General features: G+C 43.1%; 5 protein-coding genes across 13 annotated transcripts in view; 3 read left to right on the forward strand and 2 right to left on the reverse strand.

Annotated features, from left to right (window-relative positions):
• Positions 1-468: 468 nt before the first annotated feature.
• Positions 469-3,663, forward strand: LOC106744397 (low molecular weight phosphotyrosine protein phosphatase-like). 3 transcript variants are annotated; one of them, XM_014619143.1, is made up of 6 exons: positions 469-490; positions 1,891-2,314; positions 2,841-3,031; positions 3,157-3,318; positions 3,423-3,500; positions 3,573-3,663. In XM_014619143.1, exons 2-6 carry the CDS (start codon positions 2,278-2,280, stop codon positions 3,597-3,599), a joined length of 495 nt encoding a protein of 164 aa, XP_014474629.1. In that variant the 5' UTR covers positions 469-490; positions 1,891-2,277; the 3' UTR covers positions 3,600-3,663. The 3 variants fall into 3 exon arrangements, with proteins under 3 accessions (XP_014474629.1, XP_014474628.1, XP_014474627.1); XM_014619142.1 differs by lacking the exon at positions 469-490 and adding an exon at positions 1,365-1,395; XM_014619141.1 differs by lacking the exon at positions 469-490 and adding an exon at positions 1,440-1,475.
• Positions 3,614-8,453, reverse strand: LOC106744393 (guanine deaminase). 5 transcript variants are annotated; one of them, XM_014619128.1, is made up of 10 exons: positions 8,335-8,453; positions 8,100-8,183; positions 5,642-5,767; positions 5,250-5,495; positions 4,962-5,180; positions 4,726-4,833; positions 4,540-4,647; positions 4,248-4,413; positions 3,985-4,131; positions 3,614-3,922 (listed from the first exon to the last, which is right to left on the reverse strand). In XM_014619128.1, exons 3-10 carry the CDS (start codon positions 5,738-5,740, stop codon positions 3,717-3,719), a joined length of 1,299 nt encoding a protein of 432 aa, XP_014474614.1. In that variant the 5' UTR covers positions 5,741-5,767; positions 8,100-8,183; positions 8,335-8,453; the 3' UTR covers positions 3,614-3,716. The 5 variants fall into 5 exon arrangements, with proteins under 5 accessions (XP_014474614.1, XP_014474613.1, XP_014474615.1 ...); XM_014619127.1 differs by having other exon boundaries at positions 8,100-8,453; XM_014619129.1 differs by lacking the exons at positions 8,100-8,183; positions 8,335-8,453 and adding an exon at positions 6,187-6,273.
• Positions 6,337-12,650, forward strand: LOC106744392 (dynein heavy chain 2, axonemal). The gene is made up of 10 exons (XM_014619123.1): positions 6,337-6,467; positions 6,550-6,626; positions 8,730-9,078; positions 9,518-9,850; positions 10,488-10,770; positions 10,962-11,127; positions 11,367-11,506; positions 11,753-12,080; positions 12,273-12,460; positions 12,538-12,650. The coding sequence occupies exons 1-10, from the start codon at positions 6,350-6,352 to the stop codon at positions 12,605-12,607; spliced, it is 2,052 nt and encodes a 683-aa protein (XP_014474609.1). The 5' UTR covers positions 6,337-6,349; the 3' UTR covers positions 12,608-12,650.
• Positions 12,651-13,291: 641 nt separating this feature from the next.
• Positions 13,292-17,428, forward strand: LOC106744456 (histidine--tRNA ligase, cytoplasmic). Of its 3 annotated transcripts, none has more exons than XM_014619256.1 (6): positions 13,292-13,472; positions 14,201-14,515; positions 15,060-15,278; positions 15,386-15,607; positions 15,701-16,202; positions 16,491-17,428. In XM_014619256.1, exons 1-6 carry the CDS (start codon positions 13,365-13,367, stop codon positions 16,961-16,963), a joined length of 1,839 nt encoding a protein of 612 aa, XP_014474742.1. In that variant the 5' UTR covers positions 13,292-13,364; the 3' UTR covers positions 16,964-17,428. The 3 variants fall into 3 exon arrangements, with proteins under 3 accessions (XP_014474742.1, XP_014474743.1, XP_014474744.1); XM_014619258.1 differs by lacking the exon at positions 14,201-14,515 and adding an exon at positions 14,807-14,959 and having other exon boundaries at positions 13,384-13,472; XM_014619257.1 differs by lacking the exon at positions 14,201-14,515.
• A 536-nt stretch (positions 17,429-17,964) lies between these two features.
• The window catches only part of LOC106744361 (open rectifier potassium channel protein 1), a 12,229-nt gene continuing 2,464 nt past the window's right edge, over positions 17,965-27,729 (reverse strand). Inside the window, exons 2-7 of the mRNA XM_014619046.1 lie at positions 25,806-25,982; positions 24,786-25,163; positions 22,702-22,964; positions 22,306-22,464; positions 20,796-21,914; positions 17,965-20,089 (exon numbers count right to left, since the gene is read on the reverse strand). Coding sequence (XP_014474532.1) covers positions 18,980-20,089; positions 20,796-21,914; positions 22,306-22,464; positions 22,702-22,964; positions 24,786-25,163; positions 25,806-25,982 — 3,206 coding nt within the window. The 3' untranslated portion in view covers positions 17,965-18,979. The remainder of the gene's footprint in view (positions 20,090-20,795; positions 21,915-22,305; positions 22,465-22,701; positions 22,965-24,785; positions 25,164-25,805; positions 25,983-27,729) is intronic.

Genomic DNA, 27,729 nt, shown 5'->3' on the forward strand with positions numbered 1-27,729 from the left:
GTTATGACAAAATGTTTCAAAATCTTGTACATTCAATACACGATTTTGTGACTGCATATTATATGTATACAATATACACAATCGTTATATATTTAATATACTGTTACGCTCGCGCGGGGAAATAAAACGAGACAACGTTGAAAAGAAAACAACTTCAACTATATTTACTATTTACAAGGAAGCACACGTAACTCGCAGGCTCAAGCTCTCTCTTTTGTTAAAGACCGTCGCGCACGTCACGACGACTCAACCGCCCCAAAGAGAATCTCTCTAACCCGTTGTTGATCCGTCAACGCTGATCATCTGTTGTTTACGACTCGTTGCCAAGAGAATCAGCTGTACCATAAGTAGAAGTATGAAACCGGAATTTCCCTATAGATGGTGCTAGCCATCAGTTTAGGGACCGTAAGACCGCTTCTGCAGCGCCATCATCTCCTTCTAATAGCTAACGAAGATTTTCAACACACAACAACCCAAGTTCCATACACCGGTATATTTTTCTATAACCTTAAACATGTCGAGTTTTGTGCCTACTAACTACGATTTGCGGACAGCATTGGTTTTTCGTTATCATTTGAAGAAAACTGCTGCGCATCGAATGCTTGTCGAAGCTTACGGTGAACATGCTCTTGGTAAAACACAGTGTTTCGAGTGGTTCAAACAATTCAAAAGTGGTGATTTTGACGTGAGAAACGAAGAGCGTGGGAAACCACCGAAAAAGTTCGCAGACAACGAATTGCAAGCTTTATTGGATGAAGATGATACTCAAACTCAAGAAGAACTCGCGGATGAATTGAATGTGACGCAGAAAGCAGTCCCAATTCGTTTGAAAGCCATGGGAAAGATTCAGAAAGTGGAAAAATGGGTTCCGCGTGAAAATCGAAAAACCACTTGTGAAATGCTGCTCGACAGATACAAAAGAAAGTCATTTCTCCATTGTATCATGACAGGTGATAAAAAATGGATATATTTTGAGAATCCTAAGCGCCAGAAATCATGGGTGAATCCAGGCGAACCATCGACATCCACTGCAATCGCTTTGGAAAGAAGACAATGCTCTGTGTTTGGTGGGATCAGAAGGGTGTAATCTATTATGAGCTGCTAAAACCTGGTGAAACCGTTAACACTGATCGCTACCAACAGCAAATGATCGATTTAAATCGAGCATTGCGTGAAAAACGACCGGAATATGGAAAAAGGCAACACAAAGTCATTTTGCTCCGTGATAATGTCCCATCACACACAGCAAAACGGGTCACGGAAACGATCGAGGCGTTCAGTTGGGAAATACTAACGCATGCGGCTTATTCTCCAGACTTGGCTCCGTCTGATTATCATCTATTCGCATCAATGGGACACGCTCTCGCTGAACAACGCTTCAATTCATATGAAAATGTACGAAAATGGCTCGATAGCTGGTTCGCTTCAAAAGAAGAAATGTTTTTTTGGCGTAGCATTTATAAACTGCCGGAGAGGTGGGAAAAATGTATAAATAGCAATTGACATTATTTTGAATAAAATATTTTTTATCATTTTCAAACAACAGACGTGTAATTTTTACAAAAATATTCCGGTTTCATACTTCTATACCTGGTATGTTCAGGGTGCTAAAAGCGCGGGTATCAAGACACGGGCGTAACACACTTCCTTTTCCTAAAACAATTTTTCCTTTCTTTACAAACACTAATAAAGTTTAATTTGTAAATAGAGGGTTTTTAAAGTTAATATTAATATCCTACTTCGATAACTTTCAATTGCTTGGCATTTTGAAGTAAAAAAAATAAGAGAATTTTATTATTGACTGAATCGATAAAATTGTTAATTGTTTTGTAAGGAATGAAGAAGCCTGTTACAAATTGCAATATTATATTTCATCATATATATTTACAGATATCAGCACCAGTTTTTGACAAATATATTGAAAAGTTTTTCCTACCAACTTTGCCGTAGACAGCCCTAAGCTTGGCTGAAAAAGGACGATTGGTGCGGTCCCGCACCGTAAAAACACAAGAGAAGAAAAGCCCAACACCTGTGCTTTCTGCGAGGATAGGCACAATCAGGAGGCAGCCTCTCCATCATGCTAGGATGTTGCAATGCTAACTAGATGATCTAATCCCCTCCACATCCGAGATTCTTTTGATTAAACATAAAAAGAAAAAAGGATAAGGAAAAAAATAAAGAAAATTCCACACTGCAAGGTGGAAGAGGATCGACTAAGTAAAGTTTTTCCTACCAATTTATAGACATTAGAGCTTCCAATTGTTTAAAGAAATCAACATGGCACAGAAGAAGAAAGTCCTCATGGTTTGCCTAGGTATTTTAATTTAGCAACTGTTAATTGTAATTTGTTAGGCTAAATTTCTTAAATTCTCAAGTTTTTGTTTCTAGCGAAAAGCATGAAAATTATTATCTGAAAACTTTTCCTCATTTGAAACGAAAAGAGGCGTTTGAAACAAGAAGTCACCATAATACAGAAAATCAAAAATAATTATTCAATTTTTCACTTTGAAAGATTAGAAAATTCAGAATATTTTAAGATTATAGATGACTCTATTTTTAATTGTTATATAATTGTTATATAATGTTTAATTGTTATATAATTGTTATATAATGAAGCAGATATATAGAATTTATAGAATCGTAATATGTTAAAATTCCCGTCTAAGACATCCATCTTTTTTATGATATTTTACTTATTTTATTTATTAGTAGTTTTACTAATTAGCAGTTTGTTGAATTTCGAACAAAATTAAAAGATTAATAATAGCATGTTTTAGAAGAAGCATATTCTTCCACACAATAATGATATTTTCAAAGTAAAATCATATTCTTCTGCGCAGGAAACAGCTGCCGTTCTCCTATGGCAGAAGCGGTGTTTCAAGACGAAATGCGAAAAATGGATTTGTCCGATTTCTGGGAAGTCGACAGTGCCGCTATTTTGTCATATCACGTAGGCAATGGTCCTGAGCCTAGAGCGGTGTCTACTCTCTTGAAGGCCGGGATTACAAATTACTCTCACGTCGCGAGACAAGTAAATATATATATATATATATATGTATATACAATCTTCGATTCTTTTCGACGCTTATCAATCTCATATAATTCTTTGTCAAACTAAATTCATTTAATTACAATAATCATTACTGATTATTTCAGATTACAGCAAGCGATTTCTACAAATTCGATTGGATATTCGGAATGGACGAATATATTATTCAGAGGCTGTATCAAATGCAACAGAAAAACAGCCAAGCGACGATTGAACTACTTGGGAAATATGATCCAGCTGGAGTAGTCAACATAAGAGATCCTCTCTTTGTACGCCTCGCACAGGATACCACATGAAAAGCGGCACTCTTATTTTTGACGAGAGGCATTCGGTGTAAAATTAATTAATAACTTCATCTTTTTTTTAATAACAGGATGATGATAGTGCGGGATTCGAGAGAGCATTTCAACAGGCTCTAAGAAGCGTGCGCACGTTTCTGGAGATGACTAAGGTATTTTCTTTTGTCAGAATATCGATACATTTTAGATACCGACTAAAATGTACGTGTTTTACTTATTTACAGAACAATACAGGGGAAGAATCAAAATAAAAATCTCATTCCACTCTTCGTCGAAAGCGTTTACGAAGCTTATCTTATTGCAGTTACATTCGCTGTTTCCAAAAATGTAACTTATAAAATCATTTAAAGTGTACAAAAGTGGAAAACTCATTTGACCTTCCTACCACTTATATATACCGACACTATATTGCGATCATCGCCGGAATATATTAATCTTTGGAGCTTCTCCTCAAGTGTATATCCGGTGTCCTTTAAATCGTCCAACACGCTGCCATCTGCGTTTAAGTCGATGACGAGAGCGTCAAATTCCTTGCCTGGCAGCAGATTGCCAACTTTATCACCGATTGAGAGCGCTAAAAATACAACATGATCGTTTGTAAAAGAAGACCATACGACGGGCGACATCAAAGCTTACCATTAGCACCTCCTAAAGTCGCCATATGAAAGACATCTTTGTAACTGAGCGGTGTATAATTATCCTTCAACATGGACAGCTGGTATGACACTTGTAAAGCCGACCTCATCGCCTCTAACATGCTGAAACTCGATGCACCTGAAACATCTGAGAGAACGTCTGCTACTTTAATACAACGAATATTATTATAACGAATTAATATTATCAAGTTTGCATGTAGACATCATTGTCTAAAACGTTCTGTAATCGTAATTTGTCGGCACCTGTTCCGAGGCCGACTTTAATATTTTTAGCTCTGAGCCTCTGCACATCGCAGATACCGCTTCTCAGGGACGTGTTAGAAGATGGACAGTGGATTATAGCCGTTTCACGTGTTGCAAGCAAAGTGAGCTCAGTGTCCGTAAGGTAAACTCCGTGCGCCAATACCGTCTACAAAGAAAACATCAGGCACGTATTACATGTATGTGTGTGAAAAGTAGAGAAACAATGGTGAGAGAACTGGTTTTTCGTATTCTTCAATCTATGTAATATTTAATAAATGAGTAAAATGTATACCTTAGGCGTAAGAAGACCAGCGGCATCATAAATGGCAGCATACGAGGATTGTTGTTGGAAAGCCTCCATCACCGCTTCTATCTCGGCTATATTTTCGGAAACATGAGTCTGCGAAAGAAAACGAAAGACACGTCGTGCAGTGTAATCTGTCTCGAATCGATGCTCGCGAGTGTGATCGCGAAATACCTGTACGTGCAGATCCATTTCTCGGGCCATCTTCCCCAACGCCTGCATCAATTCCATATCGCAGCTTAGCGCGAATCTCGGCGTGATGATCGGCTTTACGAGTGGACTCTGCGCGAAATCGTTAATTACGTTAATTGAAATTTCAATTTTGATATTTCTATTATTTAACATAACATCTGAATTAATTAACGTATGTTCGATTTGTGCCATTTCCGAGCAACAAAATGTGAACTCACCTCCAACTGTTGAATCTCTTTCACGAAACGTTCGGTGTTTCCGATCGACGCTTCGGTGGTTTCGTAATATCCATCGTCGCGCGGCTGGTTCATGTTTACCTTTCCGACGAAAGCTCGTTGACCGAACTGCACAGCTTTTTGCGCAAGGATCGTGCACGCCTCGGCGTACAAGGATGCAAAGTAGCACGCTGTCGTTGTGCCCGTTCTGATGGTCTGTTTCTGCAATGTGATTCCTATGTGTAAGACTGAGAGATATTTCTTTTCATCTCTGCCTGCTAAAAATCTTACCACAGCCGCTTCGAAAACTCGTGTTGCAAGATTGACGTCAGTGTAGCTCCTCTCCAACGGGAAGGTGTAGGTCTCCAGCCAGTCCAGGAGACTTTTGTCGTAGCCTATCCCGAGATTTGGTAACTGGACCGCGTGGGTGTGAGCGTCGATGAATCCAGGTATAAGAAATTGCCCATTGTCCAAGGTAAAGACTTCATCGCAACTCCCCGCTGCTGACGCGTCAGCGCCTGACAAGACGGCGTTAATCTGCAACGTTGCAAAAAAAAAAGAAAAAAATGACATTGTGCTCTTTTTTTCAGAATGTGACGTTATTTTTTTTCTTTTCAATAATTATATTGCATAAAGCAATAAATTGCAAAAAATCACAGATATGGAACACATCAAGTACATACCTTGCCATCCTCGACTATTACAACACCGAGCTGAATAATAATCAGTGTTCCGTTGTCATCCGTGTGAATCAGCGGGCCAACGAAAGCTTGTCGGACCATCGCGCAGTATCTTCTGAACAGACGCCGCTGGAACGACAAATTTCACGGTATATTGCTGACTTCGGCAAGTAGCTCTGCAACTTATGTAAGCTTCGAGAACGTTTAACATAGAACGTTTACCCGTAAGTGGACGCGTGCTGATCAAATTGACCGATAAGCGGATGAACGAATGAATATTTCTCCGTTTCGTTTTCGTCATTGGCGTTCTGAACAACTTGCCTCCACCACTTACTCTTGGAATTAGCGAAGTATCATTAATAAGTAGTGTTAACACTCGAGAATCTCAGCTGTAAACAGCAGTTGTTTTATTCCTCGAAAGATGGTACACGCCCACTTACGGGTTAAATCTTATTTCTTAATGGCTTTTTTTAACTTATTTCTAACGTTTATCTCTTTTTTAACGATAAGACTTTATTTTTTAATGACAAAAATCGCCAATTTCTCACTTCAGGCCCCGATGATTCTCGCTACGTCCGTGAATGCAATATTGCCTGGCAACCGTTCCATCACGCAAATTATCGCCGATAGATTTTCGCTGTTCAGCTCGGAAACTTTCAATACTTGTCGTTACCGCTTCGTTAAGACACTCGTTATCACGTTGTTCTCGACATGCCGAACAAGAAAGAGCAAAAAATGGAAAAAACGAAGAAAGCGGACAAGCCACCGGTGGACCCTCATCGCGAATTTCTGGACATGGACACGGATGAGGAGGATTTTGGTCGACAAGGTCTCTTCTTATAGCTTGTCTGATTAATTAATTACGAAAGAAAAAAAAATAATTGCGTGCGATATCGTGCACGATGTTTTAGAAAGTCCTGAAACCGAGGAAGAACTTCCTTCCGAACCGATCAAGCCAATTTACAGCGAACAGGATTTAAACAAGCTGGTCGGTAATGTGCAAATTTATTCAGACGTTTTCCTATGCTTTTTACAAGGTCCGAGTATCATTTAAGTCATATTTTTCCAGTAACGCGAAGAACCATAGAAATTTCTGATGGAAAACCTAATTTTGTAACACGTGATATTTTCTGTATTCTCTAATTTTTTACTTCAACTTCATTTCTATTTTTTTTATCCTCTTATGATTTTTTTTTAACTAATAGCGAAATCTTTTTTTGACAGACGTCATCCTACTATATTATTCATCGCAAATTTCAGACTAACTGGTGTGCAAATTTTATATATTCTAGAAGTTGAAATATATCCTCTTGCTTGTCATTTTTGCTATGCTTATAGATAAGGCTCACTAAAATGTGGTCTTGGAGGTTATGGTGAATATTAACACTTTACCGACCGCTAGCCTATTAATCGGCTTTTTGTCGCCAACGCCTACCGACCGATAGCCTATTAATCGGCTTTTTGTCATCATTTGTCAGAAATCATCAAATTTTTTTGAAAGTATGCAATAATGGCAAAAGAAACTTCAATATGATCTCAACTATACATTCTGCACAATTAACGGAATCCAGAAACAGAAGTAAAAGAACAAACGGTCTCATACAGAAGCCTAATTCAAACGTAAATTATAACAAATATATGAAGAGCGTAGATCGCGCGGACCAATATCTATCGTATTATTCTATTTTTAGAAAAACAAAAAAATGGGCTAAACGAGTTGTAATGTTTTTTTATCAACTGTGCAGATTTCAATTCATTTAAAGCATACACAGTTCTCAACAGAAAAAATATTACGTACAAGAATTTCCTGCACAAAGTGGCAGTTTCGTGGATAGAAGATTGTGAAACTAATTGTACAGAACAAGATGACGATCTACCTAATTCTGAACCCACAAGAAGAACACCCAGATTAGACCATCCCGGAAGACTGTTGAATTTCGGAAAACATAAACTTATAAATATAATTACCAGCGGTCGAACTGTAAAACCCCAAAGACAATGTAGAATTTGTGCAGTTAAAAAAAACGAAGTAGAGCATGTTTTGTCTGTAAATTTTGCAATGTTCCACTACACAAAGGCGACTGTTTTGAACGATATCATACTTGAAAAAAATATTAAACTATTTTTTATTTGAAGTATGTCAATATATGGATTATGGTATATTATATAACTATTTAACTGAAAACCGTTATAATAGATAAAATAAATATAATTTAACATTAATATTATCAAAATAAAAGAACTTATTAAATCTAATTATCCTATAATAACAGAAAGCGGGCAATTTTATCTGAGCATACGAACAGCACAGATACTCCCGCGCGAGTCTAAACCGAAACAGAGCCGGCGCCAGGGAGGATCTGCGGCCGGTCGGACATGCTGTTGAACCGCTAGCGGTCGGTAAAGTGTTAATATCGAACTTTCACCTAAAAGTGCGGTTTTTCGTCGCGATAATGCTTACCTGTGCAAATGCTGACACTCTTATCAAATTTTAAATGCCGTAGATTAAATATATTCTCGTCTTTATAAAATTCTTCCTCGAATTCTACAAAATAAAAGAATTTAATTTATACGGCAAGAGAGAATTCGATTTTCGATTTGAAAATTTGAACGCAACACACATGTAACGTACGTACATGTGTGCCCAACAAGTTAACGAATTTCGGTATCGCACACGGATATTATTACGCACGTACCTTCATCGAATGATATTGCGCTGGAGTGTAGAGATATAAAATGAACCTTATGTAAGGCAATCGCTCATTGTATGTGTGTCGAGATAAAGATACGTTATAGATAGCCTGTCAATGTATCTCTAAAAATAGAAATATAGCAATTCTTAGAAATCCTCTTTCAAATAATATAAAAAAAACCTAATTTTAATTTTCTTTTATTATTTTAAATATTTAAATATTAATTATTAAATTTAAAAAACTTAATAAAAATACTAATAAAAATATTAATACTTAATAAAAATATTAATAATGTTATTTATTATAATATTGCATATATATAATTTTTTTATATTTTAAATACTTAGACGATTATGCCTAAAGTAAAAGTTTTCTCAAAGATTTTAGTTATTTTGCAGGTAGAATATGTGAAAAATCTCACGGTGCTTCCTTCTATCAAGGATTCCGATTGGAGCCAAAACTGTGACACGGTTATTCGCGAATACTTTGAAAATCCAGCTCACGCTTTACTGAGCGTATATTTCGACACTTCGGAATGCGCGTTAAGGGTGCAATTAAGCGTGCCCGAAGAGAGCCACGGCGGCTTTGTGTATTTCCTACGAACACCCTGGCACGTATTCACCGTTGAAAATTTTCACGCCACCGTAGTGTTCGGCAGCATCAATCGGCACGCTATGATGTGCGTGCTAAAAGCGATGGAGAACATGTACGTGCCCGTAGCATTGAACAGCAGTGAATGGCCGGAAAGTATCCTTTTCCTTTCTAAATCGATTGTCTCAATCGCCGAGCTTGAAAACAATAACACACTTCCGGTTTCTATAACTAAAGATATTATATTCTTTACTATATAATTATAATTATAATTAGAAAGAGCTAAGAACGAAACTTTAGATACCGCATGTTCAAGGATATTAGGATTACAATTCTGAAAGCTGAGAAAAACCGGGGTTTTTTCCAACTTCTTCGCAAATTTCTCCAGCTTCCCCAAGGGTAGAAAAATTCAAATGTGTTCGGTTAAAATCTGTCACATTTGCTTTTTGCCGTAAAAGAAATAAGAAATTAAGAAAAATCAACGGGAAAATGAAAGAAGAAACCGATTTTTTTTCCGAGTCTTCGAAACTACAATTAGAACAGAACTGATCGTCGAACGAACCAAAATGGAGGAATTTCTTTAACGGAGGGACAGTCATTAGAAATAATCTGTTCCGCAATCTGCACAATTTTCTGATGTGCTTGACCGAGCGAGTTTACAAGCCGATGGGATTGACCAAGTTATATATACCGAGGGAGAAACTGCCTGAAGTCGCAACATCGTCGGTAGATGAAAAAGCGGGCTCGCCCGAAGAAAGTAGACAACGCGTTTCCGAGGAGTTGAGCGAGTCGAAGAAGGCAATAATAGAAAGACTCGAAGGGATCGTACGATGTTGGATCAGACAGATCCGCGAGGTACTGGCGAGCACGTCCACGAACGAAAACAGGCAGACCGTGTTCGACGAGTTGCAATATTGGACGGCGATATGTTAGTTTAAATATTGTTCAATCTCGAATATCAAAACTGTAAACAATCGTCATGCGATTATTGCACAGTTCCGTTTCGGCCCGATAAGGACGCTGACCTTTTGATCCGGTTTCTCCGAATATCGTTATGGTACAAGATCTTTCACGGAGGTAAAACACTTTCTCCAAACCGCGGATAAGAAGCCGAGCGGAAAAGAACGGCGATTGTCTCCGTGGTTTTTAATGTCGAGTACATTTCACTTAAACAGAACTTTAATTCTGATTTTCACCTTTAATTATCGATATATTTTTAAATTTGCATATTTTAGAAAGATAAAAGCAACAGAAGCTGTAATACGACCGCTAGAAATTCTTTTGATTTCTGATTTTTATAAAAAGAAATCCAATTAGAAGCTTAGTTACCAAAATATATAATTTCGAAAATTGCCAAACGACGTGTCTCTCTCTCTACTTAAATTTTCTCAATGAAAACGTCGGCTGTAAACTCAATGAAGCCTAAATTAAATTGGGAGAAAGCATCATGTCTCTTTGCTATTTCCTCACATATTAATTTCGCGCTTTTGCGTAAACTAAATGGATACGAGTAAAACGTAATAAGCACCGTGCTGCTGACAACTCATAAAACGCCTCTTTTGCAGATTTCGATCTGTGCTGTTTGCACGATCAGCTCTCGCACGAAGAAACTCAAACGATACTGCGCCTGCTGGAGAACGTTCGTTCCCCGAGCGTGGATTCCTTTCATCACTTGACCGTACAGCTTCACGAAGGACTAGAACAAGCAGCGTCCAATGTGACGTATCTAAAAGTCTTATCGGATGCCTGTAACGATCTCAAGTGTCCGGACGAAGTCGAAGAACCCGTGACGAAAGTTATGCTCCTGATATTATTCATTTGGACGGAATCGTCGTTCTATAACACGTCGTACGGTTCTTTCACTTTGCCAAAGCCCGCTAACTTTGCTCCTCGAAAGGTCAACCCGATTGGATTTCTCCCTTGGTCTTTCGATCAGATCAAATTTCTCTCGCTGGCCTTTCGAAATCTTTCGGGAAAGGATTACAGCCGGAAAGTGTCACCGGTAGGTCTTGATTGATAAGATTGTTTTTACTCTTTAGAAACAACATTGAGGTACTTTGCCGAGCCGTGAGTGCTCAGGTGGTGCAGCAATGCAAAGAATACGTCGACTTACAAGCGTTATTAGAGGGTGCCGCGGAAAATGGAACAAGCGTACTTCGGAAGTGCATATCTTGCTGCCGCACGTACAGAACCGTATACGATAAGGTGCAACTTCAGCCTGTTGATCGTCGAGCTCAGTAAGTTTCCTCAGACTTCCCGTCCATTGCTAATTTCTCGACGATGAAAAAATGCAACATTCGTATTGAGTTTCGAGCTGATTAACCATCGACATTAGCGGCAACGCTGAATGGACGGTAATCAATTTGAGGAGAGTTGCTTGAGGTCGGCTTTCTCTCTCCGTGCAATTCTTTTAGAATCGTCACTTGAGGCAAACTTAATTGTAGGTCACGAGTATAACCGGCACTATTAAGTCAAACGGAGACTGGAGCGTGAACGATCTCACGGTCTTTAATCGCATCGACACGTTCACGCGCAGGTGTTACGATCTCATCGAGATATGCGATGCCTTGATAGTGTTTGGAAGGTAAGACGTAACTCGCCTATCTCTCGCACGCAAACGCCCTTAGACGGAAATACACGCCTATCATTGCATCAATCACGTAGCACTCAGATCCCAAGCAGGCGTATCAATTAAATCAAAAGTAAAAGGTATACGCGAACCAGACAGCGGCTCGTGCATACCTCAGCTTCACCGATCTCCATTTGAATCGCTAATTTGCTGTCTCACACAAATTAGGGTCGGTGAGTAATTTGTCAAGAATTCCCGCAGGCGCAACAAGGTGGGGATGATCGGCAGTGCGAGGGGTACGCAATACGAGGCGTATTGTCGCAGAATAGAGGATCTGTTTTACGAGAATCTCGACGAGATCAAACTGGTCCGCGACGACATTCTAGACGTTACCAAATGCACGTGGCTTGACAACATGCAGAAGTTCAGGGGCTCCGTAATGGAATTGGAGAACATGGTCAAGACCTTGATTGACCGCATATTCGAAGAGGTTCAAAACGTCGAGGAAGGTGTCGAAGCTATTTACGCCTTGCAGCGTTTCAAGCACAGAGAATCTTTGCGCGATGTGTTATCCATGAAATGGGTACAGGTATAAAAAGAATTTATGCAGCAAGATAAAAACGCTTTCGTCCAAATAATTAATGAAGAAAAACAAAGAAGATAAAGAATCCAAATAAAGAAAAATGAAGAAAGTATAAATACAATGTGCATGATGTAATGTATAAAAAGTGCTCATTAAGATCACAAAGAATCATGAGATATTTTCTGAATATACTTTTAGGTATGGAAAATATTTGGCAAAGAAATCGAGAGTTGCAGCAACAGCATGACATTGCGCGAAGTGTATCATCCATTGTTTCAACATCACGCGAAAGATGCCAACTTGTTGTGCATCGCTCGATATTTAGAACGATTGTTCCATATGATGATCGACGCATCTGACTGGATAGGAGATTGTGCAGCTCAGAAGTAAATCTGATAGAATATCAATATCTTCTCGAATGTATAGAAAAATCTTGTGTAAACGAGAATGGTATATATTTTAGGTACATATTAGAGCGGTACAAGCAAGTGACGAGCGCTATCGATAATAAGAAACCGCATGACACATTTTAAGATCGACGAATAAAAAGTATCATTATAAATAAATTAATTTCAGATCAAATACATATAAATATATATACATATAAATAAATAAATAAGTAAATATATATATATACATATATATATATATATATATATATAAGTTACTGAATATGTTAAAATGTCTCTCTTACTTGCAGGATATGTGTTCACAAATAGAAAAATTTAAACGGAATTAATATCGCTCGAGTAGAAATTTGACATTAAAAGAGAAAAAAAATCTGGTGCAATACAAGTTCCCTATTGCGCTCGCGTAACGCACATGGTGACGCACGTGCTCTGTGTATTGACGTTAGCCACATAATACGAAGGTATCGCTGGAGGATCTTCCTCTCCGACCTCCTTTCACACCATCCCCGGCGAAGGCTGATCTTTCATATCAACGGTACGGAGAGAATCGAATTCCATCCGAGTCACACCTGTTCCCAGACTTAGATATAATAAGTATAACCTATATTGGTGTAACGTTTTTTTTTCCCGACCATTCACAATCGTACTTACGATTCGACGTAATAAAAACGGGGAGATAAACGCTGCTGTTCTCGTGGATCGTCTAAACTATAACGGATTTTCGCGTGCCCCTCTATTTCGCCGATGCCCTTCCTTCGATCCGCTTGAAGTACGCGGCGGTTCGCGAGCGTGGAACCGCGTGGTCAGAAGGTAACAAGCTGACTGGCGGAACGCACGAAACCGAAACCCCGCTGGGAGAGAGAGATCGCCACAGACTAGCATGGTACCAGCAATGGCTGACGAAACAAGGGACACGTTACTGGGTCGCGTGAAAGAACAGGGCGAGATAGTGCGGCAATTGAAGGCTGCGAAAGCCGACATCACGCAGGTACGCGCGACGCGCCATTTCGCTCCTCTTCTCAAAGAAGACGTCTCATTTCCCGCGTTAGAAGCGAATCCTTTTCCTCTCTTTGTCTCTTCGGGCACTGTGCCGTCGATTATCGCTGACTGTATCCCCTTCACTTCTGCTTCCACGGAATTATGTCGAAAGTGCGTCCGTTTGCATAAGAGAAACGGCTAGTTTCGCAAATCTCGTGAGGTCTCTCTCGCCCACCGAAAAACGTTTCTCCATCCTCTTGTACACTTTGGTTATATTTGGTTATATTTGCTCTCATTTCATATTATTGTTTGATCTTACACTTGGAATTTAAACTTTACTTGCTTTCTCTTTCTCCCTTGAAAAGACCCAGGTGTGTGCGAGGCACAAAGATATTCCCCAGCAAACACCAAGTGACAGTGACATTACGTCAGTATTGTAGTTTCCCACTCGACAATGTAACGGTTATGTATAGTATATATTATACTGAATTTACATAGTTAAAAATTATAACATTGACTTGATGTTACTGTTACTTGGTGCGTTTGCTGAGTTACCTCTTCTCAAATTAAGAAAATGCAAATGGGACAATTTATAACAGTGGGCAGGATGTGGCGGGTTCTTTGAAGGTCCCTGGAAATGTAATACTGAGTTGTTAGAACTGTTAAGCTCAAAGAGCACACAGGTCTTTCTGTCACCAATGTTATGAGCTTTGCTTCAGGGAGACATCTTTTTCTCAGGGTTGCCGGGGACAGTCTGATATAAGTATTGACTTAGAGAGCTTAAACAATGATTTCGCGAATATCAGCTATGTGTGTGGTTGGTACCCAACGTCCAAAGATACCGAACTGTTCGATACTTGTGTCGCCCATAACGATGAGCTTGCGAGCTGGCCTCATCTGAATAGATGGTACATTAATATCAAAAGCTTTAGCCGTGAGGAGCGTTTAGCGTTTCCCACTGTGGGAACACCGCTCATTCCCTTGGCAGAAAAGGCCAAACGCCTAAAGGGCCTAAATACTTGCTGTATTGACAAAAATGTATTAGATAAAAAGGTGAGACAGTTGGTTGCTTGCAAGCAAAGCTGCCATAAATTATTAACGGTCGGTTTTAGGGTGAGAGGGGTGTGTTTGTCGATATCTCCCGTTGAAAGAGCATAGATGGCTGCATGAGAAGTTAACATAATCTGGTGAATGTGACTCGAACAAGTAGCTTGCAAGTGCAATTCCTGAGGGGGGGAACGTTAATTAAAGACTATGTCTTTATTAATTATAGACAACAGCAATAATTTATGGCAGCCTCTTGCTAGCTTGCTTACTGATTATTATCTCTGCTGTTTGGACTAGTCTGATAACCAACATTGAGGGGGCTTTTCTCTTTCATTCTGGTTGCCTTGTAAATTCCCTCGTCATTCCGTGATGTTATCACGTCTGATACGCGCCAATTCTTTCTCCGTCGTGTGGAAATATCGCAACATGCCGATGCACACGGCGTCACAGGTGGGTTTCGACGGTTACTGCTACGGAATCCCGAATAAACGAGAACGACGCACACGTTCTATGCTTTAATTGCGAATCTGCATTTCACTGCTGTTTGTAGATTACGGAGGAAGTCGCGAAATTACTGGACCTGAAAGCGCAACTACAACAAAGGGACGAAAATGGTTGCTCTAACAAGCTCATCCTTAAAACGCCCAAGGGCACGAGGGATTACAGTCCAGAACACATGGTGCTGCGAATGGGAGTCCTGGAAAAGATAATCGCAGTGTTCAAGCGCCACGGCGCAGAGACGGTAGATACCCCCGTGTTCGAGCTGAAGGTAAGAATTGCTTTTGTCTCGCACTTTTTATCAGCAAGAATTGCTGCTGAAAGAACTAGTACGTTTCAACTCGATCAATATCAGCACTGATTTTGCTCGTCACGCAGGATGTCTTGACAGGTAAATACGGCGAAGACTCCAAGCTCATCTACGATCTGAAGGATCAAGGTGGCGAGATTCTCGCTCTTAGATACGATTTAACAGTTCCTTTCGCGAGATATCTGGCTATGAACAAAGTGGTTTCCATGAAGAGGTATCAGATCGGGAAGGTCTATCGAAGAGATAACCCAGCCACGACAAAAGGCAGATACAGGGAGTTTTATCAATGCGTAAGCGTCATATTTTAGCAGACCGAGGTATCTTTCATGAATCTGTTATATAGTTTGCCATTTTTTTTTTAAATCGACATCCGTGTCTCTCAGGATTTCGATATCTCCGGCCAGTATGACCCGATGATAGCAGACGTGGAGTGCATTCGAGTCGTGACCGAAGCGTTGGAGACCCTGGACCTGGGGCCGTACGTCATCAAATTGAACCACAGGTGCATCTTGGACGGCATATTCGCGGCGTGCGGCATACCGCCGAGCAAATTCCGCAGTATCTGCTCGGCCGTCGACAAGTTGGACAAGAACCCTTGGGAGGAGGTGAAGAAAGAGATGATCGAAGAGAAGGGACTGGACGAACATATTGCTGACAAAGTCGGCAAATATGTCTCTCTGTCTGGCGGGGTGCAGCTGATAGCCGAGTTGAAGAAAGACAAGGATCTGATGAAGCAGTCCGCCGCTGTGCAAGGCTTGGACGCCATGGAATTATTGCTCAAGTACTGCGGCTTGTACAAAATCTTGGACAAAGTCAAGTTCGACCTGAGCCTCGCGAGAGGCCTCGACTACTACACAGGTGTTATTTACGAGGCCATATTGTGCGGTAGGTATTGATTTAATCGTTTAATTTAATAATAAATATAGGTTAATATTTAATAATTTAAATACTAATATTTAATTTGATAACAATTATTAAAATAAATTAAATAATTCATTTTCAATGAGAAGAAAAGTCTCAGCCCGAGAAAGGGAATGATTGCAATCTCCTAGAATCGTCAATTAATGTTTCGAATCAATCTTACTTCGAGTCGCGTCACTATCTCTCGAAATGCGATTTTATCTGTTGCAAAGTAAGTTCGGTGGTATTGATAATTCAACAATTTTCTAACAGGTGATGAAATTGGCGTTGGTAGCGTGGCGGGCGGCGGTCGCTACGACAACCTGGTCGGTATGTTCGACAACAAGAACAAGAATGTGCCTTGCGTCGGCGTGTCGTTGGGCGTCGAGCGGATATTCAGCATCCTGGAGGCGAAACTGGCGGACAAGGGTCTGAAAATCCGCTCCAACGAGATCGAAGTGTTCGTGGCCAGCGCGCAGAAGAACATGCACGAGGAGAGGATGAAGATACTGGCGGACCTTTGGGAGGGTGGTGTGAAAGCGGAGCACTCGTACAAGAAGAACGCGAAGTTGCTGGCTCAGCTGCAGCACTGCGAGGAGAACGGCATACCGCTGGCGATAATCATCGGCGAGGGCGAACTGGCTAAAGGTGAGGTCACTTTGAGAGTCGTCTCGACGCGGAAAGAGACTCGCGTGCCGCGCGACAACGTCATCGAGGAAATACGGAAGCTACTAGAAACGTTGTAGCCTCGTAGGTCACAATGACTCCTGTATACGTCCTGTGTACGTCTCGCGATCTCAAGAGAGGAGACAGAGAGAGAGAGGGAGAGAGTCGAGATCAGTGCAAGAAAATGTCAGCAAGAGAATACATTTGTATCGCATTTAGTCTCATTTTGAACTTCGCGCGCGCGAGGAAGAGAAAATTTATTTATTAAATTCGGAAGACGCACGATTTATCTTGTGTTGCGTGCGACTGTCGCGTCACTGTCGAACTACTACGGCATATGATCTAACAATGTAAACTTATTACATAGCAAGCGAATCCACACGACGTCCGTCACGACGACGTTCTGTACTCGCCGCATAGACAATTTTATAATCGGAATTCACGATAGCCGTTTCGTGCTGTCGCTACTGAGAAACCAAATACAGTTTATAACTTATTTTGCAGGAAGTTTTCAATAAAAATGTAACTTCGTATATTTCGTAAAAGGTGCCTCGCCCACTTCTTCCTTCATCTCGCGTCCGGGAGTATCGGTTACTAGATACAGCGGAATAAATTTATTACTGCGGATTTCTTTCGGATGTGCGAGTGATCTTGTCCACGTTAACCAATATCCAGCGGAGCGAAATGGGCATGGTTGGACAAGCGTGCGTGTGTGTGTTGCGCACAATCATAACATTGTAATTGGCAATCTTGCAATTTCCAACTATCCATCTGTTACATCCGTATTAATAGTTGTCAATTTAAAATTCGGCTCAAATGAGATATTCAGATTTGAGACTAGAGTCGGATGTGAGCTTTTCACTGGAATCTAGACTAGACGAATTTTGAACCTGGACGAGAAATTACACGATTTGCAGTCTTCCACATAACCCATAAAGTCGGAAATCGCATAAGAAACTCTAATTATGATGATAGGGTTGTAATGAATCTAATTATAATTATACGGTTTTGACATTGTGTGTGTGTGTGTGTGTGTGTGTGTATGGATATATATATATATATATATATATATATATATATATGTAAAGTTGAAAATTGTGCAATTCTTGATCTAGGGAATGGTAAGACATACATAACGCAGATTATACCTCACCTGAGACAAATTTCAAGTGACCAGTATTAATACTGGCCTTAATAATTTATCGGCGACGATCCGAAATAATACTGTACGACAAACCCTCGAAGTCACGGACCTCGACTCGATGGACTCGACGAAGAACTTGATGAAGAACTTGATGAAGAAGTTCATTCCTCGATATTTTCCCATTATCTGATCGATACGTCGCTATTTATCAATATTCTATTTGATATGTGTTTTTTACCAGGTCATCTCGGTCAATGTGTGTCGCTCGCCCGTGAGTCCGTTAAATCGGGAATATATCGTATTCATCATATCACAGTTTTCGATATGCTACTGAATTTAAGTTAAAACTTAATCGTTAATTCGCGTGTCTCTTATAATCTACGTTACATCTCATGATTATCATTGCTTAGCCTAATAACATTATCTCGTGATTCTTAAATTGAATGGTTCACTTGGTAAAAAGTACTACGTATATTCGACTAGTCTGGAAAATCCAATACTTCTGTACACCGACAAAATTGACGTTGATCGCTAAGTTGATCGACCAAAGTTACAAGTTTCCTGAAACTTTTGCGTCGATTAATAGTGTGTAAAATAACATATGTTTCATCGGCACGGTCCTTGCCTCGTGTGTTGCCCCTAAATGATGCAGCCTCTTAAGGCGAAACACGAATATATGCTAATCGCTGCAGTAGAAAGTCCCCAAACTAGCGTAGGATATAATTAATGTCAGTTATCCCGCACGCACGCGAACACAAAGCACACTTAAGGAAAATTACAGACCTCCGTCAGGCGAGGTAGTGCAGGTTGTACCCGAAAAATTCGGAGAAGCCTGATATATAATTATTGAATCGGGTGGAATCTAATCAGATAACTGATCAAATATTCCTTCTACGAGTAGAAACGAGGAAAGGAAAGCCCTTCCGGTCTTCGGACGCGCCCAGCTCGATCGCTACTTGTCCGTTTCATCGCGTTTCGCATGAGAACACTCGACTTTGACTTCCTCCAAGTCCGCGTCTTCCTTCCGACTAGACTTCCTCGTCATAGCTCGGTACTGCTCGAAAGGATCGACCGCCGGCTTCTCTATCACCACTTGCCGCGACGGCTTGTAAAAGTTTATCGACACGCTGGGCTTCTGCCACCTCGAGTCCGGGCGAGCGCTCGTCGAGGACGTCGCGTTCGAGGGGTTGTCCCGAGGCTCACGGGAATGATCGGTCACACACGCATCACTTTGTTTCTCCGTCCCGAGCGAGGGCACTTTTGCCTTCACGTCTACATTCGTCTTCCGCACTCCCGTCTGAACGGTCCTGCCCAGCGGGCGATCGTTCAGATCGCCGAGGACACTCCTATCACCAGAGGACGTCGTACCGTAACGAGTCCCATCCTCCTGGCAGCGCCTTCCGCCGTCCACGCGCGAGGTCGCTGCAGTTTGCTTCGATTCATCGGAAATGCCTGAAGCGAAGGGGTTAACTGAGGAAGCGGCGTTTTCGCGGCTCCTCCACGACGACACTTGCTCCTCCCTCGAAGCCGCAGGAGCCGGTGGTATTGCGGTGCTTCGGGGCTCGCTCTTCGAGGTCATGCTCAGCTCCTCAGCGGGCGACATGATGGTCACCGTCTTCTGGTTCACCCTGCTGACGTCGACTAATTTGTTGGCGAGCTGGCTCTTGTTGCTGTTGTCGATGGCGAGCGGGCTGACAGGCGTTGGGCTCTTCTCGCGCCTGCTGCTGTTGACGTCGCTGAGGCTGAACGCTCGGACGCGACGCTGCAGGTTCATCTGGCCCAGTTGCCGTTGGAGTATGCCGGCTTTCCACTTCGACAGCTGTTTCGGCGTGTGCAACGATGGTGTGATGGTGTTAGTCGGGCTCGTCTGAGCGCTCAGCTGCGCGGGTCTTATCGAGAAACGCCGAATCCCGGACGCCGGCTTCATCGGCGAGGAGATGCCGGGCGGCCCCTCCATGGTCACGAGCGGCTCCTTCGGCGACACCGAGAGGAAAGCTTCCGTGGAAGCGTAGGGCTCTTGCAGATTGCGCTCGTCTACCCGCAGAGTCAACGGGTGCAGATTCTGAAAAGCGTTCGCGTTCGTCGCGGTGAGGACATAGCGTTCGTTTCGGAATATTGCTCGGAAGATCGTCTCCGCGAGATTCTACACGCTCGGGAGATTTCCCAAACTGGAGATGTGTAATCGTGAAATTTGACGGGATTTTTTAATTAATCACCTCCGGTACATTCTGTCATTAATTACGTATGCACAGAGATTCGAGGATCCTGAGAATTTGCCTGTACTCTTTTTCAGGATTAACGATCACTTTTTCCTTAAGGCAGAAACGTGAAGAGTGAAATGTTTTCAAATTAGAAAATTTGCAGTTTTCACGAGTTCACGCTAAAAGATTCATGACCCCTCCGGGGTTTGAACATGACGTGTCAAAACAATCACGACACGTATTAAATTCATACATATTGAAAATGTCGGAATTTATTTTTAGAAAATGTCAGAAAAATCGAAATTCGAAATGAAAATGAAGTAAATGTCTATTCGTGCAAAATATATTGCATGTATAGTCAATTATATTTCTACTTCTGGTAAATATTTGCCAAAGGATATTGAAGTAACTATTTCGAAGTAACCATTTTATTCGAACCAGGTAAATACGACTCGAACGGTAGCACTTCTTTTTTCCGTACAATCCTTCCGACGCTTGGGAATCGGTCACGTAAACCCGGCAGTCCGAATCTCGCAAGAACATAATCCCTAGTGAGCGCAAACTCACCGGCAGCCGCGGTGGTCCGTAATCGGGCGGCGTGGGAGGGCTCACCGGGGTCGCCACCGGCCTCAGGGAGAATCTCCTAGGCTTCACAGGGGCGCTCTCCCTCCTGAAGAAGGCCGGTGTGTTGGAGCCGGTGGTATGAGTGCTGTCGGCCGTCCTCAGAGACACTCTTCGGCTGGACTGGTACGACTGCGTCCCGGTGACGGTGTTCTGGTTGCTCTGCGCGGCCGACCCCGACGAGAACAGCGTGAACAAACTGGGCAGCTTCGGCGGCGTCAAACTGGCCGTGCCCAGTTTCCTCTTCGGCTTCGCGACGTACTCATCGGGCACTGTCCCCACCCTCGTGTGGAGGGCGGTCAACGCCCTGAGGAAGTCCGCCAAGCTAGTCTCCTCCAGTAAAGTGTTGCCCTCCAGGTAATTCGACAAGTTACTGCCGTCGTGCGTGTAGTAATTCTTCGCGGTCGAATCGCGCCTGTCGTCCAGATACATCGGGGGCAACGGGCCAGTCGAGCTCTGCTGGCTGCTCTTCTCGTTGTTCTCCACGACCGCTTTGTCCGTGCTCTTCGCCGTGACCGACGTCCTCTTACTCTGCCTCCTCCAGCGGGGGAAGAGATTCTTCGTCGCGGCGAACGACGGGAATCTGTACTTGCCGCCGCTGTCCTTCGACGTTGGCAGTGGGGTCGTGTCGCGCGCTTTCATCAGCTCCTGCAGCTTCTTCGAAGCCGTCGGGCCCGACCAGGTCCACTCGCTGTTTTCCTGATTGAAGTCGTTCTTCGTTACGTGCAGCCGCACTTCGCTGGTCGCCCTCGAGCGGGGTTTGGTGAACGGGAACCTCTCGCCGCCGATCCTCCATTGCGAGACCTTCGGCAGGCCCTGCTTCGTGGAATTGTACGAGTCCGCCGTTTTGAACTGATCGTTCGAAGACACGTCAGCCTGAGCCGACTGATGGTCCTCGTCCTGCTCCCAGTCGTTCATGTCGTCCGGCGGCGGCGGTATGTACCCGAGGATGTTCACCAGCCGCGCCAGCAGCTCCGCCGGCTGCACCATCGCGTGCGCGGCGAACGTCGCGGTCTTGTCTATCCTTTGCAAGTCCGTCTCGGATACTACGCGCGTCAGCTCGTCCTGCGAGAATAATAACGTAAGTTATAATAATTCATAAGAATGACAAGTAATTTCGTAAACGAATGCGAATCGCACATCTGAACACAAGGGGGATTGAAGTATTTCAATATAACGTATTTTGTAAATGGATCGCGCGATATTTAAGAGATTGTTATGTTTAACATTTAGCGATCACAGCATCACGCCAATGTGTGATCCACCAATCTTCCACTATCACACCACCCTCCGGGTAGAAATGACGTCGAAATGATGAGAAAATGAGTTTTTATAGCCATTTCCTCGTCATTTTGACGTCACTTCTGTTTTTTATCTGGGACGGGAAAAAATTTCCCGAGTAAACTGTTAGGCCGCAAACGTGTTGAAGCTCCTGGCAAGAGAATTTGTAGCATACCGCTGGCACCACCTCGCTGTTAGCTCGTCGTCGCGGACGAGGCGGTGTGTGATCCTCCGTGAATCCACCTATCACCAAGGTACGGAGATCCGGGAAGCTGTTGCTGCGCGAGAGTTTCGCCAGAGGCACTTCGTAGTCGTACTCGTCCACGTACACCCTCTGATGAACGAGCGAGAGACGCTGATTAGTTCTTACAACGACGTCGAAAATGGGCAATATTAATTACAATATTAATTTTTCAACCAACATTATTTCTTTTTTTCCAAACCATTTTTTTCCTACAACTGCTGCTTTTACATGAAATGGCGAATCAATGCTCGTTATTAAAAGAGAAAAATAATGAGATATGGGGAGAGTACATAAAGGCGAGATCCGTCGGGCAACGAGGTCACTTACTTTGACCTTAGAAAGCTGCAGCTCGTTGAAAACGCGGCGCAGGTAATTGACCTCTTTGTTAAACTCGTTCCAAATCCTGCTCTGCGTGTGCTTGAGATTCATCGCCAGTCTGTGCTCGAGCCTCGTGATCTTTTTGCTGCGCATACCGCGAGCAATGAACGTCATTATCATGACGATGTAGCCCAGTCCGAAGGAGATCCAGCAGATCAGGAACGTCTTGTACATGATGAACAGCGGGCCGCTGCCTTTCGTGTTGTCCTGACCTGCAAAGTTCAACATGAGAGAGAGAGAGAGTCATGTCACACCTTACACCCGGATGGTCCCGAGACGCGACGTATATTTCGGGAATTGGGGATTGTCGGATGACGGGCGTTGTACGCGAGAAGAATTGTACAAAAGAAGGCTTTATTTAAAGGTTTAAACAGTTTGTAACCGATTGGGAACCTTGTCCCTGGCTCTCATTGCATTCGGCAGTGATTATACGAATTACGCGAGATGCGCGATAGTGCGAGGTTGAATATTAAGGAGCCCTCCTTCCGGATCGGCGCGGCTCTTTTATAGCCTCCCCTTATTCTTTAGGGGGGATGTATTAGCGACAGGTCAGCGGACGCGTGCCATCCAGAAATTGTATGATGACGTGTGCACCGCTTTCTTGCAACGCGATGTTTTTCTTGCAAGCATTACACATTCACGATGTTGCCGAAACGTTCTTGGTGTTTCGGCAACGCTAAGGTGAGTATATTAACACGCAGTTATAATAGTCAGAACGGCGAAACACTTTTCATTCGTTCGCTCTGATTTATTGCTATATATAATATTTACTCCCTTCGATTTTCAGTGATTTCAAATAATTTTTTCTTCGCAAACTTTGTCCCTCAGTTTTGCAAATCATCTTTCGATCCTTCGAAATTCCACGTTTACTCGTTTCGCAGCCGTGTGTTCATTATCATCGATTATTCTATAGGTAATCTCGCTTTGTGATATGGGGAGCTACTTACGCATTCTCCTCCAATCCTGCTTTCCACGCGTGAGCATGCAATGAGATAAAGAGACATATTCTTATTTAATAATCGAACGAAACGCGTAAATGCGTAGGTCGTAAATTCAAACACGATGGACACGATTGCGCGATAAGAGCACAAGTGTACACACGCGTATCAATCAGGAGAGCCGACGGAACTTATCGAATGTTGTACACCCTCGAGTACTCCCGGTATTATCAAATCGTCTACATCGGATCAGATTGACGTTATTTTTAATTTAAATTTATCTACAATTTCGTCGGGAATAAATGATACTTGGGACTTCTTATTTACCAATTCCCTCGTTAAAGTCGCAACATCTATCGTGACTTCTTAAGATTCCCGGTATCATTTCTGTGCGGAATATACTTCTTCACTCGGAGTATCTTTCTCAATCTTTCGCAAGCTCTCATGAATATTCTCGACCGATAATATCTGAAATAATATCCCTCTTTCCAAATTTATATTTATAGAGGCTCTTTTTAGATTATTAAGGAAAGGCGAGAGGAAGAGCGCCGTTATAGTATTATTTAATTATATATTAATTACCATGTGAGGATATAAATATTTATCTCTTCTTCTTCTATCCTTCTCTTTCATTCAACCGCCCGCTTCCCGCCCGATACGTTGATTCTTTAATTCCTTTAGAAACGGTCTCGCTTCATATTGCACGTGCATCTATCGCTACTTAATGGATCACGTAACGAGCGAGATACAATCTCTGCCAAATGTTAACAGTTGCTCTCGTTTCGCAGTCAATCACATTGCAGCAATCCCGAAACATTTGGCCGCGCGTTTATCTCCTGCAGGCTCTGTCATACATATGAATGAACGACCGGTACAGGAATGACATCACGCCGTTTCGTAGGACATAGAGGCGGGCGCGCGCTTCCACGAAGGCAGCAGGCGAGATCGCTGATCTACTCGACTTCAGTCTCGTGATCGCCGAGCAGAATCTCGGTTATCGATAAAAAGAAAAGAAAAAAAAAAATAATCGTTCGATCGGCAGCGTGTTCGAACGACACGCGCATCTCCGGGAAATCGATAAGATAGAATATTTACCTGCAACGATATCGCCGAAACCGATGGTCGTCAGCGTAACAAAGGCGTAATAGACCGCCTGGTCGTAAGTCCAGCCCTCGTAATACGAGAACAAGAAGGCCGGGAAGAAGATGAACATGACGAAGCCCGGCGTCAGGTACATGAAGATCTGCGCGGCCAGGCCCACCTTGCGCGTCTCCAGATGCGTCGTTTTCTTGGGCGAGTAGTTGGCCTGGCTCTGCTTGTAGGACTTGTACTTGCGATGAGCCCGGATGAACACCTGGCTGAAAAAGTCACCCAGCTGCGTCAGCAGGATCCCGTTCATGGGGATGCCCACCAGGCCGTAGAATATCATCAGGATGCGGCTGAGCGTGTTCGTGGGCGCCAGGTTGCCGTATCCTGCGTGATAGATCGTGAAAATTAACGTAGATAATGAATATTCAGATAGAAGTAACGATGACGTCAAAATGACGTCGGAATGGCGAGAAAATGATTATAAACACTCACTTCTCGATCATTTTCTCATCGTTTCGGCGTCATTTTGATGTCATCGTGACTTACTGTTCTATCTGGATAAAAAGTGCGAAGAGATGTGAGACACGATCGCTGTGAAGAAGAGATACTTCCACGTAGAATTCGTTAATTTTGAAGAGAGCATTATAATGACCTCGTAGAAGACACCGTTAATGCAATACTAATAATTAACAGTTGTTATTAACAGTTATGGCAGCGATGCTCCAAAGCGGCGATCGTGACTCGTGACGAACTCGGATATTCGGATGCGCCCGATCTGAAATTTTCGACGTCTTTCTATGCCCGATAAATGGGACAGCTGCATTGACGGAATCTTCAGTACAACGAAGCTGTCATCGCATAATCGAAACGTAATTTCTGGAAATAAGATTCGCAGAGAGGAATTCTCGAATATATCTCGGAGACGTCCTGCACTTTCCCTGACGTTCCTCCCGATCGTTTCCCACTGATCCTCGAGGCTGAAGTGGAGGAGCTTAAAGCTCTTGATCCACTTGAATTCACACCTACCGATAGTGCTGACGACCGTGTAAGCGAAGTAGAAGCTGTTGTAGAAGTCCCATCGCTTTCGGTCCTCTTCGCCCTCGGTATAATTGAACACCGACTTCTCGCAGTACTCCGTGAGCTTATCCAGGATCTCGGTTTGATTGTGACGAGGACTAGGAATATAGTGCTTGTGCAGCAGCGCTGAAAATACGTGTCTTTCAGATGCGAGCGACCGGCTCGGGCGATAATCATCTTGAACTTATCTCCGGGATAATAATGAGTAATCTCTCTCTCTCTCTCTTTCTCTCTCTCTTTTTCTTTACACAATGAGATCCTCGTGATCGTTTCCGGGCCATACTATTTTCGCGAGAATTGCCACGCGCTATCTTATCGGCCGATATTTGTCATTTTATATTGCCCGCTTGCACAAACCTTGCCTGGACCTTTCGCACAGACGCGCGAATATATACACACGTACGCACACAAACGGTAACTACACGTGAACGAAATTCGCCAATGTACACAGATACAATTATTGCCGCCGTTGCTTGAGTGAACGAGCAGAGCGTTTGCTCTCTCACGACGACGCTTTTTTTCGTTAATATTTTTATTAAAATTCTTCGTATCTCTCTTGTTTGCGATTAAATACAAGTTTACCGTCGAGGTGCATCTTGACCGATGAGCCCGCAGCTCTCATTTACTATCTGATACCGTTAAAATTAAGATCCAGGATTACGAAGAGGTATCTCGGAACATACGCGAGCAATCTCTCGTTTGTTGCGAAAAACGTTCTAACACGCGATCGGACTGGCAAAAATGCGGCGACTTCGCGTAACACGCGATCCCCGACCTCAAGTGCAATTAACTAATCGATTGCTTCTTCACCTATGTCACACGGATCATCGAGAGATCGTTCCACGTGAAACGGAAAGTAATTCGATACGGCATCGAAACTGCCGTCGAAATGATGAGGAAACGATCGAGTCATGACGGAAAAAAAAAAGTGAAAATTTCTACAGTCATTTTCTCGTCGTTGACGTTTTGACGTTGTTACGATTTCCCGTTCTACCCGGGACACCGTCGTCAATTCTTATGCGGCGACGATCTCGACGTCAGATCAGGGCCGGCGGACAAGGACGGGAATAACTCATTACGATCTTATATTTATTCAGCGCGCGCGAAAACGCGGCACGTTCCCTCAGCGTTCGGAGCGGCGGCCACCGTAAGGAGGGAAATAACAGGAATACGAGCATTATGAAAACGGATATCGCCGGTTTGCTCAGGATACGGCGACTTCGACACGGGAGTGGTAAGCGAGATAATGCTTTCGTAATCGGTCGACCCTCCATTGACACTGACACTGGCCCTCTCTCCGGCGCGACATTGTGATCGGCTGGACTATTTGAATAATGCCCTTTCTTGCCGCAACAATGGCACGGGGCACGGTCATGAATACAAAGCCCAATGACACGGCAAGTCGACGCGACTTCCCGGCTATTTAACCAAGTTGGCTCGTTATAGAAGGTTTCCGCGCGTTTTCACCAGACTAACTCGACCAACTCGCATACGGAGAACCCCGAGGGGGGCGAGAGAGAGGGGGGGGGGGNCGCTCGGCGTTTCGATGATCAATCGTTCTAAAGGACCCGGTAACCTCGACGATGAACACCGGGCCTCGTTTGAGAATCAAACAAGCCGTCGGTTAAAGTGAAAACGCGAGGCTAAGCGCATCCGGCGAGCCCCGGACGCTTTGCACGCCGCACTCGTCCGCCGTATGGCCGCGAACGCCTGCATTATCGTCGCCGAAATCGAGCGAGCCACGTAAGCCTGCCTGGGAACGCACGTCTCCCCAGTTGAATATCAGGTCGTTTCCCTGATACCTCGAGACACTGAACTTTAATCCGGGCGTATTAACGAAATCTTGAGAGCGCCTCTTTATCGTTCCGCGTTG

The sequence above is a fragment of the Dinoponera quadriceps genome, unplaced genomic scaffold (genome assembly GCF_001313825.1).
Source record: "Dinoponera quadriceps isolate SergipeBrazil2010 unplaced genomic scaffold, ASM131382v1 scaffold777, whole genome shotgun sequence".
Taxonomy (NCBI): domain Eukaryota; kingdom Metazoa; phylum Arthropoda; class Insecta; order Hymenoptera; family Formicidae; genus Dinoponera; species Dinoponera quadriceps.

Coding starts and splice junctions, on each gene's coding strand:
- LOC106744397 (XM_014619143.1), top strand. CDS start 2,278: ATGGCACAGAAGAAGAAAGTCCTCATGGTTTGCCTAG. Junction 2,315..2,840: donor AGTCCTCATGGTTTGCCTAG/GTATTTTAATTT, acceptor TCTTCTGCGCAG/GAAACAGCTGCCGTTCTCCT. Junction 3,032..3,156: donor ACTCTCACGTCGCGAGACAA/GTAAATATATAT, acceptor TGATTATTTCAG/ATTACAGCAAGCGATTTCTA.
- LOC106744393 (XM_014619128.1), bottom strand. CDS start 5,740: ATGGTCCGACAAGCTTTCGTTGGCCCGCTGATTCACACGGATGACAAC. Junction 4,834..4,961: donor AAGAGATTCAACAGTTGGAG/GTGAGTTCACAT, acceptor GATTTCGCGCAG/AGTCCACTCGTAAAGCCGAT. Junction 4,414..4,539: donor CTGGTCTTCTTACGCCTAAG/GTATACATTTTA, acceptor TTTTCTTTGTAG/ACGGTATTGGCGCACGGAGT.
- LOC106744392 (XM_014619123.1), top strand. CDS start 6,350: ATGCCGAACAAGAAAGAGCAAAAAATGGAAAAAACGAAGAAAGCGGAC. Junction 9,851..10,487: donor GCAATATTGGACGGCGATAT/GTTAGTTTAAAT, acceptor CCTCTTTTGCAG/ATTTCGATCTGTGCTGTTTG. Junction 12,461..12,537: donor GGAGATTGTGCAGCTCAGAA/GTAAATCTGATA, acceptor TATATATTTTAG/GTACATATTAGAGCGGTACA.
- LOC106744456 (XM_014619256.1), top strand. CDS start 13,365: ATGGTACCAGCAATGGCTGACGAAACAAGGGACACGTTACTGGGTCGC. Junction 13,473..14,200: donor CGAAAGCCGACATCACGCAG/GTACGCGCGACG, acceptor TCTTTTTCTCAG/GGTTGCCGGGGACAGTCTGA. Junction 16,203..16,490: donor TTACGAGGCCATATTGTGCG/GTAGGTATTGAT, acceptor ATTTTCTAACAG/GTGATGAAATTGGCGTTGGT.